The following is a 25,973-nucleotide window of genomic DNA, read 5'->3' on the forward strand; positions in this document are numbered from 1 at the left end:
GCTGCTTTTGGCAATGATTACAATGCAGCAGGTGACATACCCAATACTGTCTTTTGTGGCCGCCTTGCAATTTCATATTTTGAAAATCTGTCATCTGTTCTGCTGTTGTCCGAGTGTGTGAGTGCATACATGCATTCATGTGTGAGTGAAAGAGAGATGAGGTTTGCCTTACTTTATATGTGTGTGTGTGTGTGCCTGCATGCATGCATGTGTGAGTGAGAGAGAGAGAGAGAGAGAGAGAGAGAGAGAGAGAGAGATGAGGTTTGCCTTACTTTATATATTCATATAAAATGGTGCACTACAGTAGATTTTTATGGCTACTGCAGTGTTGCAATATCAGGTGAAAGTGATATTTACCATTGTTTACCTTTGTAAACATGTATACCCTTTATGGAGAGAGAAAGCAAAGAGACTCAGCAAGTCTTCATGTCTCTGCTGTTACTGCTCTGTCAATTTCAGATTTTCAGAAATACTTTTTCTAGCCAAGAGCACAGCAGAAGATGCACATGTGGGCTGCCAACTGTCAAGAAGATTGTGGAGTCAACAAAATGGAGACGAGAAATTCCTAAGGCTACTGTGCAGACTAACACCAGGTTAGCCAAGTCCGAACAAGATTCCTCATTCAGCCAGAGTCCCCAGGTTATCGAATCTGCTGCACCTGACTGTAATCCAGATGCTGCAGAAAGACACCATGACTCGTACTGGAAAAGCAGTTCATCATTACGATGGATTCATCCACTCAAATTATTATGCATCTAAGCTAACGTACAAGCAACAGTATTGATGCAAAGGTGCTATTTATTTCATACTGGTTTAGTGGCAGCTTACTGGTTACATTACCTTAAAGAAACAAAGAAATCCTTGCTTTGAGCTGTCTTTTCCATAAGATGTTGTTCATCCATGATAATTTGAAATTGAATTGAATTTGAAAATTCTGAATTTTTGTATGCCTAAATATTTGTATGAAGTCATAATGAATGTCTATGCTCTATATAATGCCATCCTGAATCTACTGTACATTTTAAATGATGTTATGTTCTAAAGGAAAAATGTACTGTATGTGTTGATATACATATAGAATTACTGCCAGCTCAGTGATTCACATATTTATATATATAATTCCTTTATATTTAAAAATATACTTAATCATGACACAGAAATATAATTTCACATAATGTAGAAACTATATTTGGCCCCTCTACTTCTTTGGCCATATGGCACCAATGTTAGCAATCAGATAGAAGGCAAATGTGTGATTAAAAGTGAATAGAAAACTGCTATGCCTGTTTCTTCTACAGACCACAGAGGCATTATGTCAATATTGCAGTCATTCCATTCCACAACAAGATGGAGGCAACAATTTTCAACTTCAAGGCATACAGTGTAAACCATAATTTGTAATATTTTAATAGGGACCACAAATCATGACAGACAATTTAAATGAAACAAGTGGCTAGCTTTCCATCACATGTAAAGGCTGAAAGATGAGCAAAATTAGAAAATAAAGGGGGGGGGGATATGAGGGCATGAGTTGAGGATGAGTGAAAGGTGCTGTTAAAGAAGAAGGTGATTTTTCCTGGTTTGTATTGATTGCTCTGAACTCTTTGAAGTGGTTTTAAACAAGGGTGTGCCACAATCTGCTGAGGTTCAATCAAGAGATATACATCTGACTAATAAAGGTGGCCAAAAACAGATTGACCTACTGCAATACAAACTGAGATTTTCATTTGATAAAACTGGAATGAAGGGTATTACACCATGGTGACACTGTTTCCAGGATAAATCCTGAAATTAACGTTCATAATCTTAGGTAACTAACTTATTGACTTACTGACATATAACTAACTACTAACTAACTTATGAACTACCAAAACTAACTAGCTAGCAAGCCAACTAACTAGCTAGCCAGCTAACTCACTAACTCTCTCTCTCTCTCTCTCTCTCTCTCTCTCTCTAACAATGAAAGACAGAAGTGAAATGAGAAAATAAAGGAGAGGGAGGAGACCTGGGGGAGGGGTTGACGATGAGTAAAAGGTGCTGCTACAGTAGGGGCCGATTGCTTGTTCCAACATTGAAGAAGGCCTGTGCCAAAATGGTTTATGCATAGCGTGCTTCATACATGGAATAAAGCAATAGTTCATAAGAAAGTTACAAGTTTATACGTAAAATAGCGAGTGCTGTTTTTTCTCTACCATTTATAGTTTGTGGGATTCTGTGCCCAGTCAATATGTTTCAGCTGAGCAAGTTTCAACTTCTATTGTTCCCAGGACCACCGTCGTCCTGAAAGGGAACTGATGCAGCCATGCCAGTGGTGAGTTGTGCCTGCAGTGGTTTAGATTTCTGGAGTATGTGGATCCTGAAGATCTCTCAATTAGATGCATCCGTCATATACAGGGTTAGTGATGCCCGACTGTCCCTACCCAGCTGCAATATATCATACTGTTCATGGGTGCAATCGTAAGTTATATAGTGGACATATTCTTAGTAATTGAGTATTTTAATGTGTTAACTGTGAAGCCCATGCATTTGCCTTTTGCAGTTTGAAATCAATCAATGGCCCAGTTAAATGGAACACATCAGACCTCCAAATATCTTTTGATAAGCCCAAAGCTTAAATGTTATTTATGAGTGAATGGACATGCACGGAGATTAAGTTAGGCAACTGTTTAAGGATCTCATTTTGAGAAGAAGCACCTGTGGTTTAGTGTATTTTATATGCTACCTGTTCATGTTATTTATTTTGCCTTTGGGTTTTTATAATCACAAGACACTTATGCAAGTGCAAAACATACATCTGTGAATAAAATTATTTACCTGGTCATTTTAATGGTATTTTCAGTGGAATGATGCTCTGTTTTTGTCCTGGGACCAACACAGAGAATTGCACAACCCATCACAGGTCTGTTGATATTTTCTCTGATAAATTTCACTATACCTCTGAATCTGGCAGATCTTTAAATCTAAAATTAACTACAGTATTTGATCTTATTTTTATCCTTCATGCAAGTTTCCTCCAAAGAAATCAATTATGTTTTCTTTATGAAAATAGAAAGCTAAATGTTCCTTCCTTCGTGTGACAGTGATGGTTTTTCAGGGCTGAAACTGTAATCTTGTTTCTAAATTTATCTTTCTTTACAACTGATATACTGTACAGTAGTTACGCTACCTTGGGTCATGTCATAGCAGACTATGACAGAATGTTGTCAGCACATTCTCACAATAGTTATTTTATTTTTTATTTTTTTGTCCCCAGTCAGGGCTATGATAGGCTGAAGTTGGTCAGGTGACCTGGGTTCATGCTACATACTGTAAGTGCACTGTTAGCTGAGCAGGAGCCTACAGGTCATTATCAGTGAATGATGCACCTTTCTTCCAACCAGCACTGCCTGTCCTGTAGTATGTTTGGTTAGCTTTGTGGAAAAAAGTAATTGGCTTGGGTGTGAGCATAGTGGAGTATGTGCACTTCAGCTGCACAATGGCATTGTTGTGACCCTGGAGGATACACTTATGCAGTGGCAATTCCAATTGGTAGAAAACTGTTGAAGCATGCACAAATTCCCTCTGTTAAATATTGGTTTTATTAGAAGGATTGTTATTCATCATTTCATGAGCTTTTAAAAATATGTATTATGTACTATTTTAAATGAATCAAAAAAGCTGCAAGACAAACAAATTAGGTTACCGTACATTATCAAACACTTCATATTGCTATGCATTACTGCTGAAGCCACAGCGGATTCCTATTAAATTCCTTCTGTTATTCCTTACTGTAAATAGGTCACAACTATCACTGAACTAGAAGTGTACATATACTGCACACATACACATGCATTGTATGGGAAGTAGGTTACTTTTATCCCGTGAATAATACATTGTTCATCTAAACATCTCCGAGCAAGCCTGGTTCTGAATATGTATGTACCTCAAAAGGAATGGTTGCTAAAAATAAATATTTCCTGAATACAGCATTTGAATAATAAAGTGGCAATGCATTCTCATGGCTTGTGAAAATACAACTCTTAAAAAAGCATTTGGAGCAAAAACTGATTTTAAGAAGGTTGCATAAGAATAATAAATGCTGTAGATAAATGTTAATGTGTTTTTGGTTTAATAACAGCTTGCTTGGACTGGTGTTGAGTAATGTACCACTGAACACTGTTCATATGACACAGCACACAATCACATAGTCATCTCAGTCATTTGAATGCAGATGCCATATTCAGGGAATTTATTTTATTTAATTAATGACATGTAGTTTGTGGCATTAGCTTTCATCTATCTGAATGTGCAAAATAAAATATTACAAAAAACTTGAACTGCGAGATATATTACGTATAGATATAGTACGAAGACACTTCTTTTCAAACGGGCTTGTTTTTAATTGTAAGCTATATTTTAATACAGTAAAAACAACTATTTGTCAAATATAGCATGTAGACCCACAGCTAAGGAAATGCAGTCTAAAATGCAACCAATTATTTAATCTCCAACTGAAAACACCTAATTATTTTCTCCATCCCTTCTGAATATAAGACCAGTGCAATCTTTGCATTTCGATATTTCCCTAAGCGCTGGACTGAACTATTTTACTGGGGGTGGCATGACACTGACAAATGACTTGTGGCAGTTTCCATTTGGCAAACAGATATGTAAGCCTGATCGTGTGTCTCACCCATTTAAAAATGGACACAACACTAATGCCTCCTTTCAAAGCACGTTAGAAGACAAAAAGACACTTGTGCAGCAAATTCCACCATTTTCTGAAGTCACAGATGAGAGCACAAAATATATCCTGAAGTGGTTACCAGATCGACTGCACTCTTAATCTCCTTATGAAATTGACCAAACTCTCCCCATGCGTGTTCTGATTATTCCGTTTGACGATCCTTTTCTGATATCTAAGCCACAGATCATCTGTAAGGAAAAATCCTCGTTTTACATCATGTGATGCTAGTTTCAAACCATTCTCACTGGAGTGTCCCATGGACACATATACAGATAATAATATCAAATAATTAGTAAATAATAATCATGTATATGCATATGTACATATGTGTAGTGCACCCACTACTCAGATAGATATACCCCAAACTAAAATGATAAATGGTTGATGTTTTAAGCATCAGCGACAGTAAGAGAAATCAACTGTATTGCCATATCAACTCACATCAGCCTAATGTGCAGATTGAATGGGTAGAGTTAAATTCATTACTGCACTCTGAGCAGTTGGGTCCAGGTCCTTCATAGCACCATGAAGGACCTGATGTAATGGCCAATACATGTTTTTGTCTCATTGTACACTTGGCCCCACAGTCTGAGGCAAATAAAAGCATTCGCTCCCGCTAAAACAGCCTCTTTGAGTGTGAGCGAAACACTCATTTGCCGTAAATAATTTTTTTCCCGCATTATCAACATACACTACATGGCCAAAAGTATGTGGACACTTGACATCCATCATCTCATCCAAAATTATGGGCATTCCTATGAAGATGGTACACCCTTTGCTGATATAACAACCTCCACACTTCTGGGAAGGCTTTATACTAGATGTTGTAGCATTGCTGCAGGGATTTGTGTCCATTAAGCCAGAAGAGCATCAGTGAGGTTGGGTACTGTTTGGGCAATTAGGCCTGGCTGGCAGTTGGCTTTCCAATTGATCCCAACAGTGTTGGATGGGGTTGAGGTCAGAGCTCTGAGTCATTTAGCTCTTTATTTAATATAAAAGTCTTTATTCCAACCACCAGCTCAGTCACATCCATATCTAACCAATCAAATCTGATTTTACAATTGAACATTAATGTGTCTGGAACTGAAGTTGTGTCTCTTTCCGTCAAACAAAGTTTATTTTATAACACATATTATTCTATTCTTTCAAACCTAATGAAATCAATTAAAGGACAGATATGTCTGTGAATTCAATTTTTCCACACTGTCTTTTCATTACCATTCGGCACCAAGTCTATCCAGCAGGATTTATTGCAACCAGGAATCCAGCAGCCTGCCAATTCTTAACACATAGTCGATAAAAGTAACGTGCAGATAAGAAAGAAACACTGCTATCTCAGATCCCACAATGAATTTTATAGATACCTTCATTATCAGCTCTCAGTAGACCAAGATCTGAGTCATGAGTGTATTTACAGGGCTTTCAGTTGAAGACAGAGAAAGATCCTGTTATTCCTGCTCGTCTCAATTATAGTCACAATATTTCAGCATCTCTGGTTTTGTATGGTTCCCTCCTTACAAAATGGAGTATAAGTGATTGTGCATCTGGACTAGGCACATTTTAATATTTGCGGGAGATAGTGTGAAGAGGTAAGCCATCTACAGTTGTGGAGAGTTCACATCAGTGCATCAGTTACAATACAAAATGAACTTCAGAAATGGTTTGGGCTTTGTCACTTATTAGTGCACTTAAAAATTGCATTATATACCTACCTCAAAGCAGCAGTGAAAAGGTTTTGAATGTAAATTGTGAATGCACTGTATGATGAGGTACCTATAATTTTACAAAAGAATAAGCCTAATATAAAAATAAAAATCTAAAATAAAATAAACACTTCAATGTATTTTGTCCAAACTAAGTAAATTAATATTTTTTAACATACCAAATGTGTAATTTTCATGGAACCCCACTCTGCAGCATGGATACATTGAATGTCAGAAATTCTTTGAGTAGCACTGAAATATTTTTGGTGTTCACTGAAAGTCTCGCAGTAAAAACAGTAGACGATTTAGGTCATTAAACCAAGTGGATGACGCATACTGCCAAGCTTCAGCTGTGCTGGCAAGATTAAAGGTTAGCGATTTTACAAAAGACTCATGTATAACACACTTTTAAAAGATGCCATGTTTGTTCTCACTTAATTAACTCTATTCAGCCGCACGCCTCTAATCAGTGGAATCCGTTCTTATTGCATTAAATCTCTTTAGCTCCGCATATTAACATCTTTGCCTATTGCTTGGCTTAACAGACAGCTGAATGGATTTCTATCTGTGAGCACATAAATGGTAAATCCATTTAAAAGGAATTGTTATATGTTCTTGCATGAGAATATCCATTTTTTATGGTACAGTTTTGTGGTATGAAGACAGTCAATTCAAAGCATAGAACAATCTGCACTACAAAACTGACAGTATTATAAGCAATATATGCCAGAGATTATTGACTGAAATTTGATCTGCGTTGAAATCACTTTTAGAAGAGCAAATTCAGAAAAAAAAAATTACATACATTATATATATTTCTTACATATTTGTAAAGGATGTCTTTTTGTCTACTAGACAGAAGGAATAATTTAAAATGTGTTCTTGATTTCTCTGAAAAACTCCCTCGGACCTCAAAGCAGTCAAGATTTTAGTGCTGCAGACAGTGAGAGGCACAGCATTTGAGAGTACTTAATCCCTCACACTAATTAATTTGTTGCCAAAATAAAATTAGCATTCACACTTCAAATGAAGAGGTAAGCAATTTGCTTCTAAAATACAATCCCTCTTACAAAATATCTAATTTCAACTTCAAAATTTCCTTTTTTTTTTTTTTTTAAGTCATGGAAACTCCAAAAATCCGAAATAACAAAATTACCTAATTAAAATTGATTCAAGGTTAATTTGTTTAACCCTCTGAATAACAGAAAATACTGCAGATTCACTCCATAATAGTAAGTTTTAAGATTCCTCAAAAGGTTTTGTTCTCAGTAAAATAAGAGGGAAAAGCCATAAAAGAAGGGCCCAAATGTCTGGCAAATCTTTTTCTGCTCGCTGATATGATAATGTGCCATATATATGGTAATGAGGAGTTTAATTAAAATTATATAACAATTATATAACATTGCTGGTAAGGATGCATTAGTTCATTTAATATGAATTCATCATTTCACAAAATTGTGTGCTTACCCTCTACCATATATATGATGAGAATAACCACTGGATGAAGTTTTTAGATATGCCGTGGTCAAAACTAATAATGGATCATATCACATTAATTTAATTTGTCCAGTAGTAAACTTACCAAAATCATAAATAAAGAAAGTGATGCATATGCTGCTAGTCCTAGAAACCATTTTCTTCTCATAAACTCATACAACGTAATCATCTTTGAACTTTGAATGGCCTTCTATTTGAAGAGTCATTAATATTATTCTTTATTATTTTTATTTTCATATTATGGAAAAGCAAGATATGTGGTGTTTCGTCTAAAAAACAGGATTTTGAAATTACAGTGAATGCTTATTCATAGATTTATTTTGAATACCTGAGGTTTATCACTAAACATTTGGATAATCTACTGTATTATATATGTTATATCTATATACCATTTTATGCAATACAAAATGTTGGTTTGTTAGGTTAACATTGATTATAAAGGGGTATGCTATGCCTTCTCGGTGATAGTGCACTTCTGTATTCCTGAGATTAACTCTGAGGTTCTCCACTTCTGTAAGTCACTCTGGATAAGAGCATCTGTTAAGTAACTTCAGAAGAAATAACAGGACTGAAATACATGCCCTGCCTGAAGAACAGGAAAGATGCCAATGCAACCCTGAGTGATATTTCCACAGTGCTAGACACACCGATATGCTAATTTTCACATTTCACTTCTCACATTTGTAATTTTGAAGCTCCGTAAGGTAGAGTGATGACGTTTTCAGGACAAAATGGAGCATGGGGAGTAGGAAAAAAAATGACGCCATATTCTATACAGCCTCCAACCCACCACACCCCCAACCATAGTCCAGAGTGGTGCCTGTATAAAATACATGCAGGGCAGCATAGAGGACATCTCCAGCAATGCAGAGTGGGAAAGGGACACAAACGTTCCTCTCAGTGTAAAGGACAAGCCGGATGTGTGACATACTGACCACACAGCTGCTCTTGGCACATATGCATGCATGTGCCGGATGCCACGACAGGTACATCTCTGATTCATATCAAAATGCATTAACATTCTGGGTGAAATGGAACAGGGCTGGCAGAAGCAATGCCTCCATTTCTGATGTTCCCCCCACACAGTGAAATTGTAATGGCACCGGCACTCGGGCATTTCAGTGCACTGTCCCACCACCTTTAAGTGCTGAGACTAGGTAGGTGCTGGGGGAGCGTCCTAGCTCTGCTTCCAGATCATTACACTCAAAAGGACACCGTAATTAGACCCACCTGGGCAGAGAGCTCACTATTTGGAGGTCAAGTTACCACTGAGTGTTAAAGACACCCTTACCCTCACTTACTACAGTGGCTTTCATCCAGCCCCTCGTTTCCAAGATTCAAGCAGAGAATTTACGCACACAGCACGCGTGCAATCGCATGAAAGCTATCTATGGAGATTAAATTTCCACCCCTGACGATTTCATTCACCTCTCATTAAGGCAAACATCAACAACGCAATACAAAGAAAAACAAGGTTAGCATTAAATTCAGCTTACTCACTGATTGTTCTTCACTGATTTTTATTTTAATTTTAAACTATGCTCATTGTTAATGGAAAAACAAGGACCTTTAATTTACTTTTCTATCCCCCTTTTTTACCTTGGGCTTTGTAGGCAGCCTAAGAGGTCCATTTAAACGTGTTTGCCATCTAGTGGAAAGACATTACTTCACAAATTAAGAGTAATATAGCATGTATAACATATACACATATACTGAACCTTAAGGGTTTATGTATTTTAGTCTAACTCTCTTTGCATTTCATCTCAATTGTTTATAATTCTCTTCAATAGGCATTGCATTTTCCACATTGCGTTTCAGGTTTTTGTGCTTGCCAAAAACACTTTTTTTTTGTTTAGCTCTTAGCTTCTGACTTCTGTAAATCCCTCAGCTCTTCTATGTACTTCTTTATCCCTGCTCTCTTTCAAACTAAAAATCAATTTCTAAAATCAGTCTGCAGTGAACCACTTTGTGCTTAAACTGACTACATTTCATTCATATTCATATGTATTTCTGTCCCACTTCTATTCAAATCTACCCTGTCCATTATCCTCTTTAAACTAAATGTATTTCTGTATAAAATCAGTTAATATAAATAACCAGCAGCGCATTTTCTCAAATATTCAAATCCATTAAAACTTTAAAAACATGTAAAATATCTTGCTGCCTGCAGACAAAATGTATTGATTTTGTTTTGCGGTCATTTATTTCCCATGTTTGGCAAATGGTCTCATCTTTGAAGTAGTCAGTGAAGCAGAACTGCTGAGATGGATCCATGCATCAAACGAATATACGTATACACATGTGTTTTCAGATATAGAAATGTAACCATATATTATGTATTTACTGAACACTGGCACACAACCAAGAAATCACAGAATCACAATTCCATGTCATTTTTTTACCATTACATTAGTCTGAATATGCTCTTTAATGTCTAAAATTAATTCCAGCAATCCAGAAATAGTACACGTAACGTCAAGGCCGACAGCTTTACAGCTATTCAGTACAGTACTCTCCAAGCTGCAGGCATCTTCTCATAAGGAAGAATATTGTGGCTCAAATGGCCAACTGGGATCTGCAAAGCAATTTAGCATCCATACTGTCCAGTATGCCTACACAGATGCTTTTCAATTTTCAATCAACAACTGAAGCTTAAGACACTTAGCTATTGTTTTCTCCATACAGAGCTAATTTAAGTAATCTTACTCTTAATCTATAGTCTTAATTCATTTCTAATACTAATTCATAAATCATGCCAGCATCATGTGATTTGTATACATACCTGTGGCAAACACGCCTGCCACAGGCCACCGAAGTGGCTTTCTTTGGGGCCCTCCAGCACAGAGACACAGGGAGATGATGTTCCAACAGTCCAGATTTTATTAACGAGGGTTTGGCAAGATGTTAACGCCAAGGAGCAGATGTTAAAACAGTCATGACCGAAGCTCTCCTGTGTGGGTGGGGATGGCAGATTTAACCTGTGCGCAGTGATTACCTCACTACGCACAGGTGCAGCCACTCCTGTTCCTGGGTCCAATTAGCCTGGCCAATTATCTAATTCTTAACCAATTATCCAATTGGCCAGGTCTAATTAGCTTGACCCAGGGCAGGTGTGGCTGCTTAAACCAGCCATCCCCACACCACAATACCCTTTCGTAAGCTGAGTGATACAGCAATATGTGCAGGGGGGGAAATCAAAGAAGAAAATCATTAACCCTGCACAAACTACAATATCTCAGGGCATTTCAATGGTTCCTTTTCCCATGATCACAATATCAAATGGTATCAGAAACACAGATTGGGAAAAACTATAAAAGCACATCGTAAAAGGTGATGGCCTGAAGAGATCAAAGAAAATAAACAAGTCAAGCACAGATAAAATGAATATCAACTTAATACTTTCATTTATTAGTACCAACTTTATCCAGCAGTATCTCAAAAGAGCAGCCATGGCTGTCATTGCTTTGCAGTTGTGTTAGCTCTGCCATTCGACACCTGTGTTCCTCTGGGTAAAGCTGATAAGTGCTGGCAGACAGGATGCTGAAGTGGTATACTTTTCTCTCCTGGTTTGATCCCAACTACTTCCCCAAGCTTCACATCAGAGCCCCGCCTCCAGGGGTCTGTTTCAGATCACATGATCTGGTGAGGTGCTAACAAGCCGGGTAAACTCCCAATCCAGGGTAGGAAACATGACACCATCTACACCACACAGCACAGCTCCCAGGCAAACGGCCAGCATCGCTGTGGCAGCATCAGCCTTGCATTCACTCTCAGTTGCAGGAAATGCAACACTTCCCCATATATGTACACAGTTTGCCACAAATTATTTAAGCTACATCATCAGAACTGCACGGCACACATTAACCTCTTAAGGCACAAGCCAAATTTTGCCAATCCTTGCCCATTTAGGGGGTACCCTATTTAAAGCTTTATAACTCCAGACGTGAACACCACAGAGACTTGAAAAATGGCTTAAATGAAGCAAGACATTTGTACAATTTACAATACTAACACAGATTAGTTTATATTCATAATTTTGGAAGAAATAAAGTGCCACAAATGCAATTGTTTTGACAAAAAATCCAAAATAAATTTGCACTTTTTAAGTTCGCAATGAAATACTGCGAGATTGAATATATGCAGGAGGTTAAACTATATATGTGCTAGGTCAAAAACTTCTTGACCACAAGTTCATAAAATCTAAGGGTGGATATGTAGAACTACTATAGATGTATGAAGCAAAAACTAAGCAGTGTACCCAGCATCTCCAAATCTATCCAAAATGTCTAAATTATGCATTGCTGTAAATCATAACATATCCATGTATTTCACTACAAATCAACTGTTTTGACTCAAGAAAATCACTGTTGCATAATTTTCAAATGGGAATTACAAGCTTTCAGTCAGTACAGTGGTCTAAAATAGCTAGGTGTCCAGAAAGATATCCAAAATCTCTCCAAAATTGAATAAAATGCTTTTTGTCCATTATAAAGCATATAAATGAGCCCCTTATGAGGGTTTAAGATGAAACATTGCTATCAGATTAAAAAAAATAATGCAAAACATTGTCACACAATGCGGTACAGTACCTAAATGTGTAATAATTAACTCGTGTGTATTTCTATACTCTGTACTCTCGTATGTTTTCTTGTATGGGGATGAGACAACATGAAAACAATTTTCACCCGTCCACCACGTTTTGGCAATGTTCCAGCTATGACGTCATCACTGTTGCATGCTTCACAAAAACTATTACACTTCCGTCTAACGCTTACATTACAGTGTAAAATATTTACATTATATAACACCACTAACCTATTTAAAGATACTCAATTTCAAAAATAACGTATATAACCGAAATATTTTGAACGGTAATACTTACATAGCAATGATGAAATCTCCTCTATGTTCAGTAGATAGAGACAGAGACGGTATCAATGATATTGTTCTATTCGCTTCTGTTTTGCTCCAGAAAACGATGTCAGCTAGGTCTATCAGCAAACATATGGTTTAGCTATGTTCAGAAGTCCTCAATAATAATAGTATTTTCCAAGAAATTACGAAATATCCTTGAACACGTTTCGTTAGGTGCATCGTATTTGTCTGCTAACAGAGTGATTGCGTAAGTGAATGCTATGCTAAGAATATTTTCTGTTACGCTGACCTATAAAACGCTATTCCAAAAGCAGAATTAGACATGTTATACATCGTTAGAAAGCTTATACTCTCGCCTACCGAATAAATGAATTGTAAATCAAGTCAGACTGTACTAAAAAGGACGACGACGCCGTAAACAACAGGTGTGGTGTTACGCACAGCTATTTTGGAAGATACCCAGGCGTCACAGATGCGCCTATATTTCCCAAACGGATTGTCCAAGACAATATATGACCACGCAGTCTCAAAAGGGACATCTCTACACGTAAAACCAACAGTAAGGTTTTATATTTATTCAATATTTAGTCCCAGATATTGACTGTAGAATGACATGGTATCATTTTTAAAACTTTTTCTCGTTTATTTCGTTATTGAGTGAGCAGCGTTTTCACTGCTGTATAGGCATATCTTAGGGCTATTGTCGGGTTTATCTTGCTGCTATGACGGAATACGATTTTTTAGTGGTGAAAGAATATTTTTATTAATGCCAGGATAGACAATATTGTCCATTATGTCAAGGGTGGGGGTGTTTTTAGATGAGACTGCAGGGAGGGGGTGCGTGTTAAATGAACGACCGGAGCGACAATGGTGGGGCTGCGAAACTCCGTTTTCGGCATAGTTGTCATGTATCGTCTACTAATGAAACTGAAACAACGCGTTTCTGTTTTCATCTCACACGTTGGTTGCAGTAGCACCGAATGTTTGACTTTAGTAATCTAGGCACGCGGGCGTGCCCACCACTAGGGGCAATGCGCTAAGAGGTTAAGGATCAGTTAATTGAAACACGGGGGGGAAAAATAGCTCAAGTGGCCAGTCAGCCTTCAGTAGGCTTTAGTGTAGGCAAATGCAGCATTACCATAGACGTTTTTTTTTTACTTATGGGGGCTTTGGGCGGTTTGAATTTACATTTCCAGAGAAAGCAGAGACGTTCGGATTGGCCAGCATGTGGTGCAGTTCTTCTGGCTGAGCGCACCGTTAGACCGCCACGGCTGCTCAACAATGCGCAGGAAGTGAGCGAGCCGAGCCTGTGTCCTCCGGTGCAAGGAAAGACAGCGGAGCGGCTGGCTCTTCTGAGCCCACTCTGACAGGACCGTGCGGAGAGAAGCAGAACCGCGCTATTAGAGCACAGTAACCCCTGGGCCAGTGCATTTTGCCCCCCCCGCTTTCCAACTCCAGCACCGGGGTTTCCATCTCATGAGGTTCCCTGGCTTAAAAGCAGGAGTGCCAACTAAGCAAGCGCCAGAATTCAAGTGCTGTCAGGATTCATTCTGATCTACACGTGGACTTGGCCTGACTTTAAAAGTGCTGTTGGCAATTCAAATGAATAAGCCCGGCCTATCGAGAGTGATGCTTTCCCCACACAGGCGGTTTGTACGCACGGGATGTGCACAGGGCTCAGATGACGGGATTGTCTTTTGAGCGCCATCGCTTTTTACAGCTCCCGAAAGTGCTCCCTTTATTGAAAAAACATAAATAATCCAAAACTCACATTATTATGTGCACTGCTCTATGTGCTTTTACCGATATTGGCGTTTCAGCTGAATCACAGGTCACTTTAAGTGACTTATCCATCAAAGAAAATCCCTTGGGATTCCTTTGGGTTTGCTCTCATCAAAACCTTTTCCGCACATAGCTTCCTGCTGGTGTAGAAAGTCTACCTCCATGCTATTCCCATATGGTCAAATTACACACTTATTACGCCCTAAAAACAGGTTTTCTCACCAGTAGTACACTTGAAATTTCAGTTTTTTTTAGGTGATAAATGGAACATTGTTTCTGTATTTTATCAAGTAACCTATACTCAAATAAAACCCTGAATGAAGCAGCCCACTTATTTCACATGATTTCCTTCAGCAGCTCCACAGAGGCCTCACAGCACCACTCCCATTAGACGCCATTAGAATCTCAGATGACTTCTGCTGCCATATTGAATGCAGTCATCGTTTGGTATGAGCCAGTATTCACTACACGGTTGACAGCATCTAAAATACAGATGTGTGCACATGGAGTTAATTCCAAAAAATGTGCTGTTGATGCTTTAAAATACAACCCTGTAGATCATCATAAAATGTTGACTGGTGAGAACATTATGCCTGGTGCTAAAATCTCATTATGACACTGGTGTTCCTTTAGTGATTACTTCATAATGTTCATGGTTTTAACGCATTAGCTAGACCTGAATGATCAACTGTCAAAGTGAACAACAGGAAACCATGTTGAAGGTGTGTTGATGGCACTATGACACTTCAGACACTATGACACTACCTTCAGAATACAACAAACCATAAACATCAAAGATCAGTATAACCATTTCTATGTCATCAATATTAATGTTTTACATCACCCTCTAATGTGATACACTGACATCCACCTACATTTACTCGCCAAAGGCAAGAGCACACTGTCATGTGCTTGCAGATGCCCAAGAAAAATCACATGCTCTTAATCAGCATGGCACAGTTAACTGCAATAAAATAAGCTTGGTTGTAATCCTGAGAGCACTAGACACTAAGTAGCAAACAGTTTCTTTGGTACTGACAACATAAACTTGCTATGACCTTGTGGAAAATAAATCACAAGCATAAAGGTGACGCTTAAGAAATAAAAATAAAATGCACAGTAGCAACTACTTTAACATTAGCATTTTGACGGAGATGATGGTGATGATGACGATGAAGCTGATAATGGTGATAATTATACTGATGATGATAATTACCTTGGTAAACATTTGCAGCTCCTCTTGCTGTCATAATTTACAGTAGCAGCAGCTGTGGTGACACTGACAAACAGAACTGAACACCAACCTAGGGACCACGTTGATCCCACTGTATAGACTAAATAGACTTTCAGCACTAAAGAAGCCGTATGCATTGTTATTTATTGTATGTTTCTGGTCTGACAGCCAAAGGATAGCTTAAATGATAACTCTGGTAATTTAGCATTTTTCATTATCCCCAACATACGCTATTGAAATACCAAAACTGATAATGTTTCTGCCCAACTCTCAATTGATTTATCCTGTGAACAATTATTGTCCATCTAGCCAACAACAATATAACGGAAGTCATAGAACTTCACAGTTTAAAACAAGTCAAAGAGATATACTGTTTCTTCGGTCAGCAAAATTCACTACTACGTAGAACCCGGCCTTTGTACTTTTTACTGAAACAACTTTATTAAGTGAGAACGACTGCTTTTTTGATACGTGACAAGTAGTTTGGCATGGCACCAAAATATTGAAAATGGTTCCCATTGAAATTATTCCTTTTTAAGTATATGTGGTAAAAGCTACACTGGCCATGTTTTTCGTAATAATAGGTTGCATTTTCTGAAAATGAAAATATGAGCTGTATTTAATTATTAAATTTTAACACAACTGAAATGAATAGCTTTCCTGGTTGAAAGCTAAATGGAGTATAAAAATGTAAAGAAGTACTGAGAGTTGGACAGAAACAGTTTTGGTTTTGGTATTTTCATAGGACATGCTGACAATACTGAAAACATGAAAATTAGCTATCCTTTAACTTTTCATTTCAAATCAACAGATAAATAAACCTGTAATTATGTTATGATGAAGGCTTTCAAACGAATCCTATTACGTATACTGGTTTGATATTAATGAACTAATCTTGAAGTGTGGTTTTAATCTGTTTGATTAACTTTTTATGCAATTTAATTTACTCCTTTTAATAATTAGATTGTAACCGGCAGGAACCTTGTTTCTTCTGTGCGGGGTAGAAACACCAAAATCCCAGGATTGCTGTGCCAAACTCAATCAACCTATGCCTGTGACAGTACGGGTGCTGGGACCCAGGCGCAGAGTGGGGGAAGGAAAACACGAAACTCAAAAAGGGAAAATTAACAAAGATTTTACTAACACAAAAAGGCAAACACAAACAGGGAACAGGCAAGGCCACAAAGGGCAAAACAACAAACTCAAAATATTCTTAGGAACAAAAAATAAACAAGAACAGAACTACACTAGTACAGAAAACAAACGGCAGAAACGCACAGAAACACACAAGCGGAAACAAAGTAAGAAACACAAACCGGTCAAAAACATAGGCGGGAACCAAACAGATCTCAGGAACAAACACGGGAAACCAGAACATAGACAGGAACGCATGGAGCAGATTTGAGGAGGGGAGCACAGAACAAGCAGACATACCGCAAGAATCCAGCACCTGAGTCAAGGAAGAGGGCAACTTAAATAGACCACACTGACGAGACACAGGAGGGCACCATGAACAATCAGGCCACGGAAGGGGAAGGGAAAACGAGACAGCCAGAAAACAATGATTAGACAATTGGAAACAATCATACAATTAACACAGGGGGAGCAGGACACAAAACAGGAGTGCCGCCATCTGGCGGCCCAACAGGGAAAACGCAGACAGGAACGCAGGACCATGACAGTACCCCCCCCCAAGGGACGGCTCCTGACGTCCCAGGAGGCCGACCCGGGGAGGGAGTGAACAGAGGGTGGGGGCTGGAGACAGGACTCAGGACTGGACTTGACAAGAAAAGGAACAGAACTGGACTCAGGACTGGACAGGACAAGACTCAGGGCTGGACTGGGCAGGACAGGAACAAGACAAGAACAAGACTCAGGGCTGGACTAGACAGGGCTGGACAGGACAAGAACTCGGGGCTGGACTAGACAGGGCTGGCCAGGAACGGACAGGAACTCGGGGCTGGCCAGGAACGGACAGGAACTCGGGGCTGGCCAGGAACGGACAGGAACTCGGGGCTGGCCAGGAACGGACAGGAACGGACAGGAACTCGGGGCTGGCCAGGAACGGACAGGAACTCGGGGAAACTCAGGGCCCGCACATCGGGCGACACGGGGGAAACTCAGGGCCCGCACATCGGGCGACATGGGGAAATTCAGGGCCCGCACTCCGGGCGACATGGGGAAATTCAGGGCCCGCACTCCGGGCGACACGGGGAAATTCAGGGCCCGCACTCGGGCGACAGGGGGACTCAGGAAACCAGGGGGACTCAGGAAACCAGGGGGACTCAGACAGGGGCAAGGCAGACATACAGGACTGGACTGGGGCGAGGTAGACACAGGACTGCAACGAGACGGGGCACGACAACACTGGACTGGGATGGACAAGACTGAGGGGGAAAGACTGACAGACACTGGCACAATAGGGAGACCTACAAAGACAGACACAGGGACAAGCAGGCGGGGAGGCACACGGCGACACCAACGGACACACAAAGGGACAGGCAGACAGGGAAGGCGAGGGGGGAGCCCAACAACTGACATAGGGTCTGACACACAGGCAAACAAGACAAAACACACACAGACTGGCACACTGACAGACAGGCAGACAGGCGGGCAAACACGTTGGCCGATGGGCTGACGGCCTGGGGGGCAGACAAACAGGCCAACAAACTGGCTGACACACATACGGGTAGACCAACAGACAAACAGGCGGGCAGACAATTAGACAGGGGGGCCGGGGAACACACGGACACACGGTTGGGAGGACGAACACCAAAGGGAGAATGGACACCAGGGGGAGCGACGAGACCGGGGGAGGGACGACCACTGGGGGGAGGACCGACACCGGGGGAGAGACGACCACTGGGGGGAGCGACGAGACCGGGGGAGGGACGACCACTGGGGGGAGGACAGACTCCGGGGAAGAGGCGACCACTGGGGGAAGCGACCACACCGGGGGAGGGGCGACCACTGGGGGAAGCGACAACACCGGGGGAGGGGCGACCACTGGGGGAAGCGACGACACCGGGGGAGAGACGATCACTGGGGGAAGGGCGAACACTAGGGGGAGCGAGAACACTAGGGGAAGCACGAACGCCAGGGGGCAAGGTGTGGACACTAGGGGGAGCGATAACACTAGGGAAAGAACGGACACTGGGGGGCGTGAGAACACTAGGGGAAGCACGAACGCCAGGGGAAGCACGAACGCCAGGGGAAGCACGAACGCCAGGGGAAGCACGAACGCCAGGGGGCAAGGTGTGGACACTAGGGGGAGCGAGAACACTAGGGGGAGCACGAACGCCAGGGGGAGCACGAACGCCAGGGGGAGCACGAACGCCAGGGGGAGCACGAACGCCAGGGGGAGCACGAACGCCAGGGGGAGCACGAACGCCAGGGGGAGCACGAACGCTAGGGGGCAAGGCAGGCGGCTTAGCCTGCGGGGCGGCCAGAGCCGTCTGCGGCGGCCCCTGCGGGACAACAGATGGGACCGTTGTCCTCTCCGGGGCTCTGGACGGCTCTGGAGGCCTCTCCGGAGCTCTGGACGGCTCCGGAGGCCCCCCCGGGACTCGAGGCGGCTGCGGAGGCTCCCCTGGGGCTTGAGGCGGCTCCGGAGGCCCCCCCGGGGCTCGAGGCACAAGTACAGCCCGAAACTTGGGTGTAGCAGGCGGCCTCCGCGGAAGGGTCAGAGCAGGCGAGGCCTCCGGGGCTGGAGGCGACTCTGGGGGCCTCTCCGGGGCTGGAGGCGGCTCTGGGGGCCTCTCCGGGGCTCGAGGCGGCTCTGGGGGCCTCTCCGGGGCTCGAGGCGGCTCTGGGGGCCTCTCCGGGGCTCGAGGCGGCTCTGGGGGCCTCTCCGGGGCTCGAGGCGGCTCTGGGGGCCTCTCCGGGGCTCGAGGCGGCTCTGGGGGCCTCTCCGGGGCTCGAGGCGGCTCTGGGGGCCTCTCCGGGGCTCGAGGCGGCTCTGGGGGCCTCTCCGGGGCTCGAGGCGGCTCTGGGAGCCTCTCCGGGGCTCGAGGCGGATCTGGGAGCCTCTCCGGGGCTCGAGGCGGAGGCCCTGGCTGGGAGCCTCTCCGGGGCTCGAGGCGGATGCGGAGGCCTCTCCGGGCTCAGGCGAGAGGCCGTGAGGCCGCTCCGGGACTTGAGGCAGAGCAGGCCGTGAAGGCCGCTCCGGGACTTGAGGCAGAGCAGGCCGTGAAGGCCGCTCCGGGACTTGAGGCAGAGCAGGCCGTGAAGGCCGCTCCGGACTTGAGGCAGCAGAGGCCGTGATGGCCGTTCGGGACTGGGCAGAGCAGGCCGTGAAGGTCCCTCCGGCACTCGGGGCAGAGCAGGCCGTGAAGGTCCCTCCGGCACTCGGGGCAGAGCAGGCCGTGAAGGTCCCTCTGGGACTTGGGGTGGAGCAGGCCGAGGGCCCTGCCATCTGGGCTGGGCAGGGGACAGGAACACAGACCACAGCTGTAGGGAACCCGGCTGGGCAGCCGGACGAGACCGGCGGGACCCCCGCGGGCCGGACCCTGGGAAGATCGCAAGCCGAGACCCCTCAAAAGGGTCAGGATCCGCCGGCTGGGCAGCTGGAGGTCTGGCCGACGGGAGGCAGCCCGACCACGGCGCCTCCGTGACCGCCGCCCGGGCGCTGGGAAGCTCAAGGGCGAGGGACTCCCAGTCGCTGGGTGGCGAGTCCTCCGGGTCACTCCACCACCCCGGTGGCATGATAAACAAACAACAAAAAAAAAAAAAAAAAAAAAAAAAAAAAAAAAAAACTCTGCTGGGTCCCAAACTGGCTGGATTCTTCTGTGACAGTACGGGTGCTGGGACCCAGGCGCAGAGTGGGGGAAGGAAAACACGAAACTCAAAAAGGGAAAATTAACAAAGATTTTACTAACACAAAAAGGCAAACACAAACAGGGAACAGGCAAGGCCACAAAGGGCAAAACAACAAACTCAAAATATTCTTAGGAACAAAAAATAAACAAGAACAGAACTACACTAGTACAGAAAACAAACGGCAGAAACGCACAGAAACACACAAGCGGAAACAAAGTAAGAAACACAAACCGGTCAAAAACATAGGCGGGAACAAAACAGATCTCAGGAACAAACACGGGAAACCAGAACATAGACAGGAACGCATGGAGCAGATTTGAGGAGGGGAGCACAGAACAAGCAGACATACCGCAAGAATCCAGCACCTGAGTCAAGGAAGAGGGCAACTTAAATAGACCACACTGACGAGACACAGGAGGGCACCATGAACAATCAGGCCACGGAAGGGGAAGGGAAAACGAGACAGCCAGAAAACAATGATTAGACAATTGGAAACAATCATACAATTAACACAGGGGGAGCAGGACACAAAACAGGAGTGCCGCCATCTGGCGGCCCAACAGGGAAAACGCAGACAGGAACGCAGGACCATGACAATGCCTGTATGTAAACTGGTCCATTTGTCAGTAATCTCTAATGCCTTCTAACTCCTGCTCAAAGAACCACTGCATGTGTAAAACAGTAACCTGCCCACACCCACCCAGGTCAGGCTGCGGGAGTGAAAAGCGAAGTGGAATCCCTATTCATCACACTGGCCATTGATTAAGAGAGAACATACTGTGAGGCTCATGCCCAGATCTCTATAGTCATATTAATCAAATCCAGAAGCGATGAGAGCATGCACTGTTCTGCCTTTAGGGGGCTGCTGTATCAGCTGTCTCAAATCTTAATGATTCACTCCCTAAATATCCTGTATCAGCTGTTTCCATATTAAAGCACCCTAATCCAACAACAAAAGAGCTGTCATAACATACTGTAACACCACTGTATCCATGTAATGCTAATATACAACTGTCAGTTCAAATCAGAAAACATCACAGGTGAATTATTTCCTGTACCAAACACAAAAGATGCACTTGTTTACAGTCAGTAACAATAAACAATCATTATTTAAATGCCTCAGCTGGGAGTAGTGAGGGACCAACAAGAAATAATTTAGCAAATATCCATGAGTACAGGTATTCACACGAACGCAGCAGCTGTTTTTGTAGCTGCATGTTTGATTGTCTTACTACCCCAGGGTTCCAGGAGGATCCAAGCTTCATGCCATATGGGGTCGACACAAAACTGGGAGATGTGTCAGTATATTTTAGGTGTTCCATTCATTAATATTGCTGTATTTTTTAACACACATACAGTTGATATACTGCTAATACGTGGCTTCAATAACCACTTTTACCTGGGCTACATAGCCTTTTTAAAATAGGTTGATTAATTACACTAAATTGCTTTGAATTCATGCAGTGGGTTCTCAGTGTGTTGGGCCTCTTTTGGAAATGAAGTATTTGTAAAGTAGATATTTATAAATGTATTTTGTTGATAGCCTTTTGTTTTTCAGACAGCGCATTGCATTTTCTCTGATTACCCAGATTTACCACGGCTTCTTTGATTGAGCTGTTCTTCATTGGTTCTAGCTGAAATACAATCATAATCATACTGACTCTTGACACCAGAACAATGAAAGTAAATGGAATGACTACAGAAGCTTTCCAATTTTGTCTTCCGAATCCTGCAGAGTGGCCATCAATTTTGACAGCAAGTGCATTGCACAAATAAATTCAAAAGTGCACTTTTCTCCCCTAAAAAAAAAACTTTTTTTCATATCCTTATATGACTTTTTCAATTTCTAATGTCCTAAAGAATCATTATTACAGCAAGCACACTTTTGTTTTTCCAGGGAACCGCCGTGATTGCACGCTGGCAAACAACGGCAGCTGTCATGCAGCTTTCAGCTTAGAGCAGGGGCATATCCAACTGTGCCTTTTTATCTCCCCATTTCAGTTCCATAGGTTTTGACATGACTTGAGTGCTGTTTTCCTACTTTTAGCTTACACTCCGATGCAGCCTTTTATGCCTGTCAGCTAAAAGTTTGGCTTTTCTGTAAAGAAAAAAGAAACTAAAGAAACAAAAACTACATATTGCAACAACATTACAGCCATTAAGAAGCTTTCTGGCCTGCCTTTCTGGGCACATCATTCTGCTCGCACTGTGTTCCCTCAGCTGCTGTTAACTGTGAAGCTAGCATTAAAACTACAAACGCGCAGAAAATATCCGTGTCCAGTGAGCCGTTTTTCACCGCGATGCATAAGTTCAAGAACGTTTGACTTTGTTTTTCGTAAGATAGAGTTACATCGAAGAGCGTGCCACCTTCCATTTTGTGTTCACTGGTTTTTGCGCTTTTTTCCCAGGTGAACTGGGGACCTACCTGCTCCTTCACAGAGGCCAGGATGGCAGAGGTGGTCTCGGTCTCTGAGCCATCTCCGTTTGAGGCATTCAGCACGGGGCTCAGCATGGCGGCCTTATCTGTGTCAGAAGGTTGGTCTGGAACTGGCATAGCTCCTGGAGAGACAAACCAAAAAAAACCCTGCCTATTAGGCATCTTCTGTGGGAGCCCTGGCAAAAAGGCACACTCAAGTCTAATGATTCTGGACCTAAAATACTCTTGACCCCTCATGCATACACATTCACACAAAGCATCTCAGGGGATAAGAAAAATACTATTTCTGTTGAGCCTGTTTTTATCAGCTGTATGTAAATAAACAATGATAAATAGGCCAGTAATGAAGCTCCATTGTACTACCAGCAGTATTCACAGACAGGGCTGTGCTGCAAAATCAATGGATGAGCTCGCCATTAATGAACAATATTGCTTCTACAGAGACAGCATGCCACCACAGAAAGCTGAAATAAGATATCTATTCAAAACTTTAATTTTTAGTGTTAATCCAGTGTAATCTATCATTCACTCATTTGTATAGCCGTTTATACAATTAATAGAGCAGCTTGTAAAGATAGCAGCATTCTCAGTATTCTGAGAGTTACAAATGTATGCACTGTACATACTGAAACACCGCCATTTATTGTATACTAAAATTTTTTAAATTCAAATATCCAAATCAGTACATAGCAAATGAATTGAGAAAGAAGGTTTTGACTTGACTTTTGATGAGGTCTCCTGATGTGTCCATCTGCCTTGTGCCCTGCCCAATGACATGGCGGCATTACCCCGGCTCACCAGCGCCCTCTTCACCCACCCGCCTGAACTGCCGTCAAACGTACTGGTAAGCCTCTTCCTTGACCTAGTTCTTGAGCTTGAGTCCTTTCATCTGGGATGTTGATCTGAACCCCGCGTTTCTGATGGCTGTGGCTGTTACTCTGTTTGCACGCACGTCACGTCCGCGGGCTGTCTCCCATGTGTTTCCCCAGCAATAAGATCTCCTTAATTACGACTCAAGCTTCGTTGGGAATCATAAAAAGGCCCAGAGAGCCTGGTCTTCGCAAGTGACTCCGCATGCCTGGCATACCGTCTTCATGCTAACGAACCTTCTTTAGCCTGCAGCCTCATTTCCTTCAAATTTTCTCCAGCTATAGCAACAACAGTCATGGCCTCTCAACAGACATATAGAAATCGACACGCCAGCAATTAAATTATACTTAGTGCCTTTGCACTCATAATCATATAATATAAAGAATCCCTGAAAGGAAATGTGCAGTAATGGCATTATTTCAGTTGATTTCATATGAAATGGCCCATGCATAAACTTTGTGCCTTCTAATGGAAATGTATTTTATTTCCATCAACCATGTCTACTGCACAAACAATGCCTGTCAGTGTGTTTTTTTTATTTTTATCAAGACGATTTTCTGCAACTAAATGAATAAATACTCACTGTCTACAGATTATTGCGCTTAAGCTAATGGGGCATTTTACCATTTGGCAGGAAAGAGGAAAACAAACTGCTCACATATGGTTAAAAGAAAGGCACAAAGGGATATGCCCCACATGAACTCCTGGTTCAGCTGAGAGGATAAACTGGAGCCTAACATCAAATGCTACTACAGAAGACACCAAAAAGATAGGTTTAAGCATGAAAAAGACCTTCTGCCCATTCACTCATGAATGCCTTCTGGAATTAGCAGTCTTCTTTTGGTCAGACAGCATTTTTTCTCCAGGAAATCCAAAGACTGTTATTGCTGTGATTTTGTGGAATTATCCCAAATTTGCCTGAGCAGGTTAGTTGCCTGATGTGCAAATGTTATAGTTTATTGCCCTGAATTGAATTCAAAATCTTGTTTTGAGTTATCCTGACACTGTGAAAAATAATAAAGGGATGAGTTTGACTCAAAACCCACGAAAATCTTTGTACATTTCGAATGACAGATAACAAAAGAAAATTCTTATTTAAAAAAAGCCATATAAAACTGAAATGTGACTTTAGTGAATGTAAATTTAGACTTCTATTAAATCAATATACTCTATAGTTACTCATTTTAGAGCGCAGAAATCACCCAGCAAGCTCAATAGCTCACAAAAAGGTTATCCACCATTGAGGAATATGGCATAGATTCTACAAATTGAAAAAAAAAAAAAAAAACTAAAAGTACAACCATGTAAGTATAGTATAGGCTTAAATGGAATGACATTTAATTTCCTTTTCATTTGAAATCATCCATCAGCCCTCAGAGAAACTACATTCCTGTACATTTTAACCAATTAATAATAAATGCCCATGTGATCTACAGCGGAAAAGAAAAGCAGTGGTTAATATGTTGCAACACACAACATGCATTCATTGAAATTAAAATGCCATGGGTTATTATTGTGAATTATCTTACTGTTCTTACCGCTGACTATTTCAATATGTTAGTAGGCAAACACAGAGTTAGTAAGTGTCCCCTGAAGTCTCATTAAAATGCAATGCACCGCTTATTTTGCAGTGATAATTATCTGTGAGACTGCCCGGACACAATCCTTGCGCTTCATAGTCTGAGCATTTTCAAAAAAAATATCAATCAAAAATGTATCTGCAAGAGAGTATTGAATATTTCTGATTTGATTTAGTTTTAATAAAGGGGTGGGCGTGGGTGGATGGTATGTCTAGCCTCTTCCTAAGCAGATAACCTTGAAGTGGCAGCGTGGAGAAAAAAAAGAAACACCTAATGAACTGTTTAGGTAATGTGAAGCAGTCATTAGCGCTTGGGGATCAAGACTTCTGTCCTCTGCTGGCACTATTGGTAAGTGGTCAATAAGGACTCAAAGTCTGCCTGACTAAATGATTTCTAATATACTGAGAAGACACCTGAGGGAATTAGAAAGTCACTGGATAGTTTACCTGCA

General features: G+C 42.0%; 1 protein-coding gene across 5 annotated transcripts in view; it reads right to left on the bottom strand.

Moving 5' to 3' along the window:
• The window catches only part of ctnnd2a (catenin (cadherin-associated protein), delta 2a), a 268,642-nt gene that overhangs the window by 206,367 nt on the left and 36,302 nt on the right, over positions 1-25,973 (bottom strand). For all 5 annotated transcript variants that reach the window (XM_064333165.1, XM_064333164.1, XM_064333163.1 and 2 more), the window contains exon 2: positions 23,061-23,194. In XM_064333165.1, coding sequence (XP_064189235.1) covers positions 23,061-23,189 — 129 coding nt within the window. In that variant the 5' untranslated portion in view covers positions 23,190-23,194. The remainder of the gene's footprint in view (positions 1-23,060; positions 23,195-25,973) is intronic.

Source organism: Anguilla rostrata, chromosome 4 (assembly GCF_018555375.3).
Source record: "Anguilla rostrata isolate EN2019 chromosome 4, ASM1855537v3, whole genome shotgun sequence".
Taxonomy (NCBI): domain Eukaryota; kingdom Metazoa; phylum Chordata; class Actinopteri; order Anguilliformes; family Anguillidae; genus Anguilla; species Anguilla rostrata.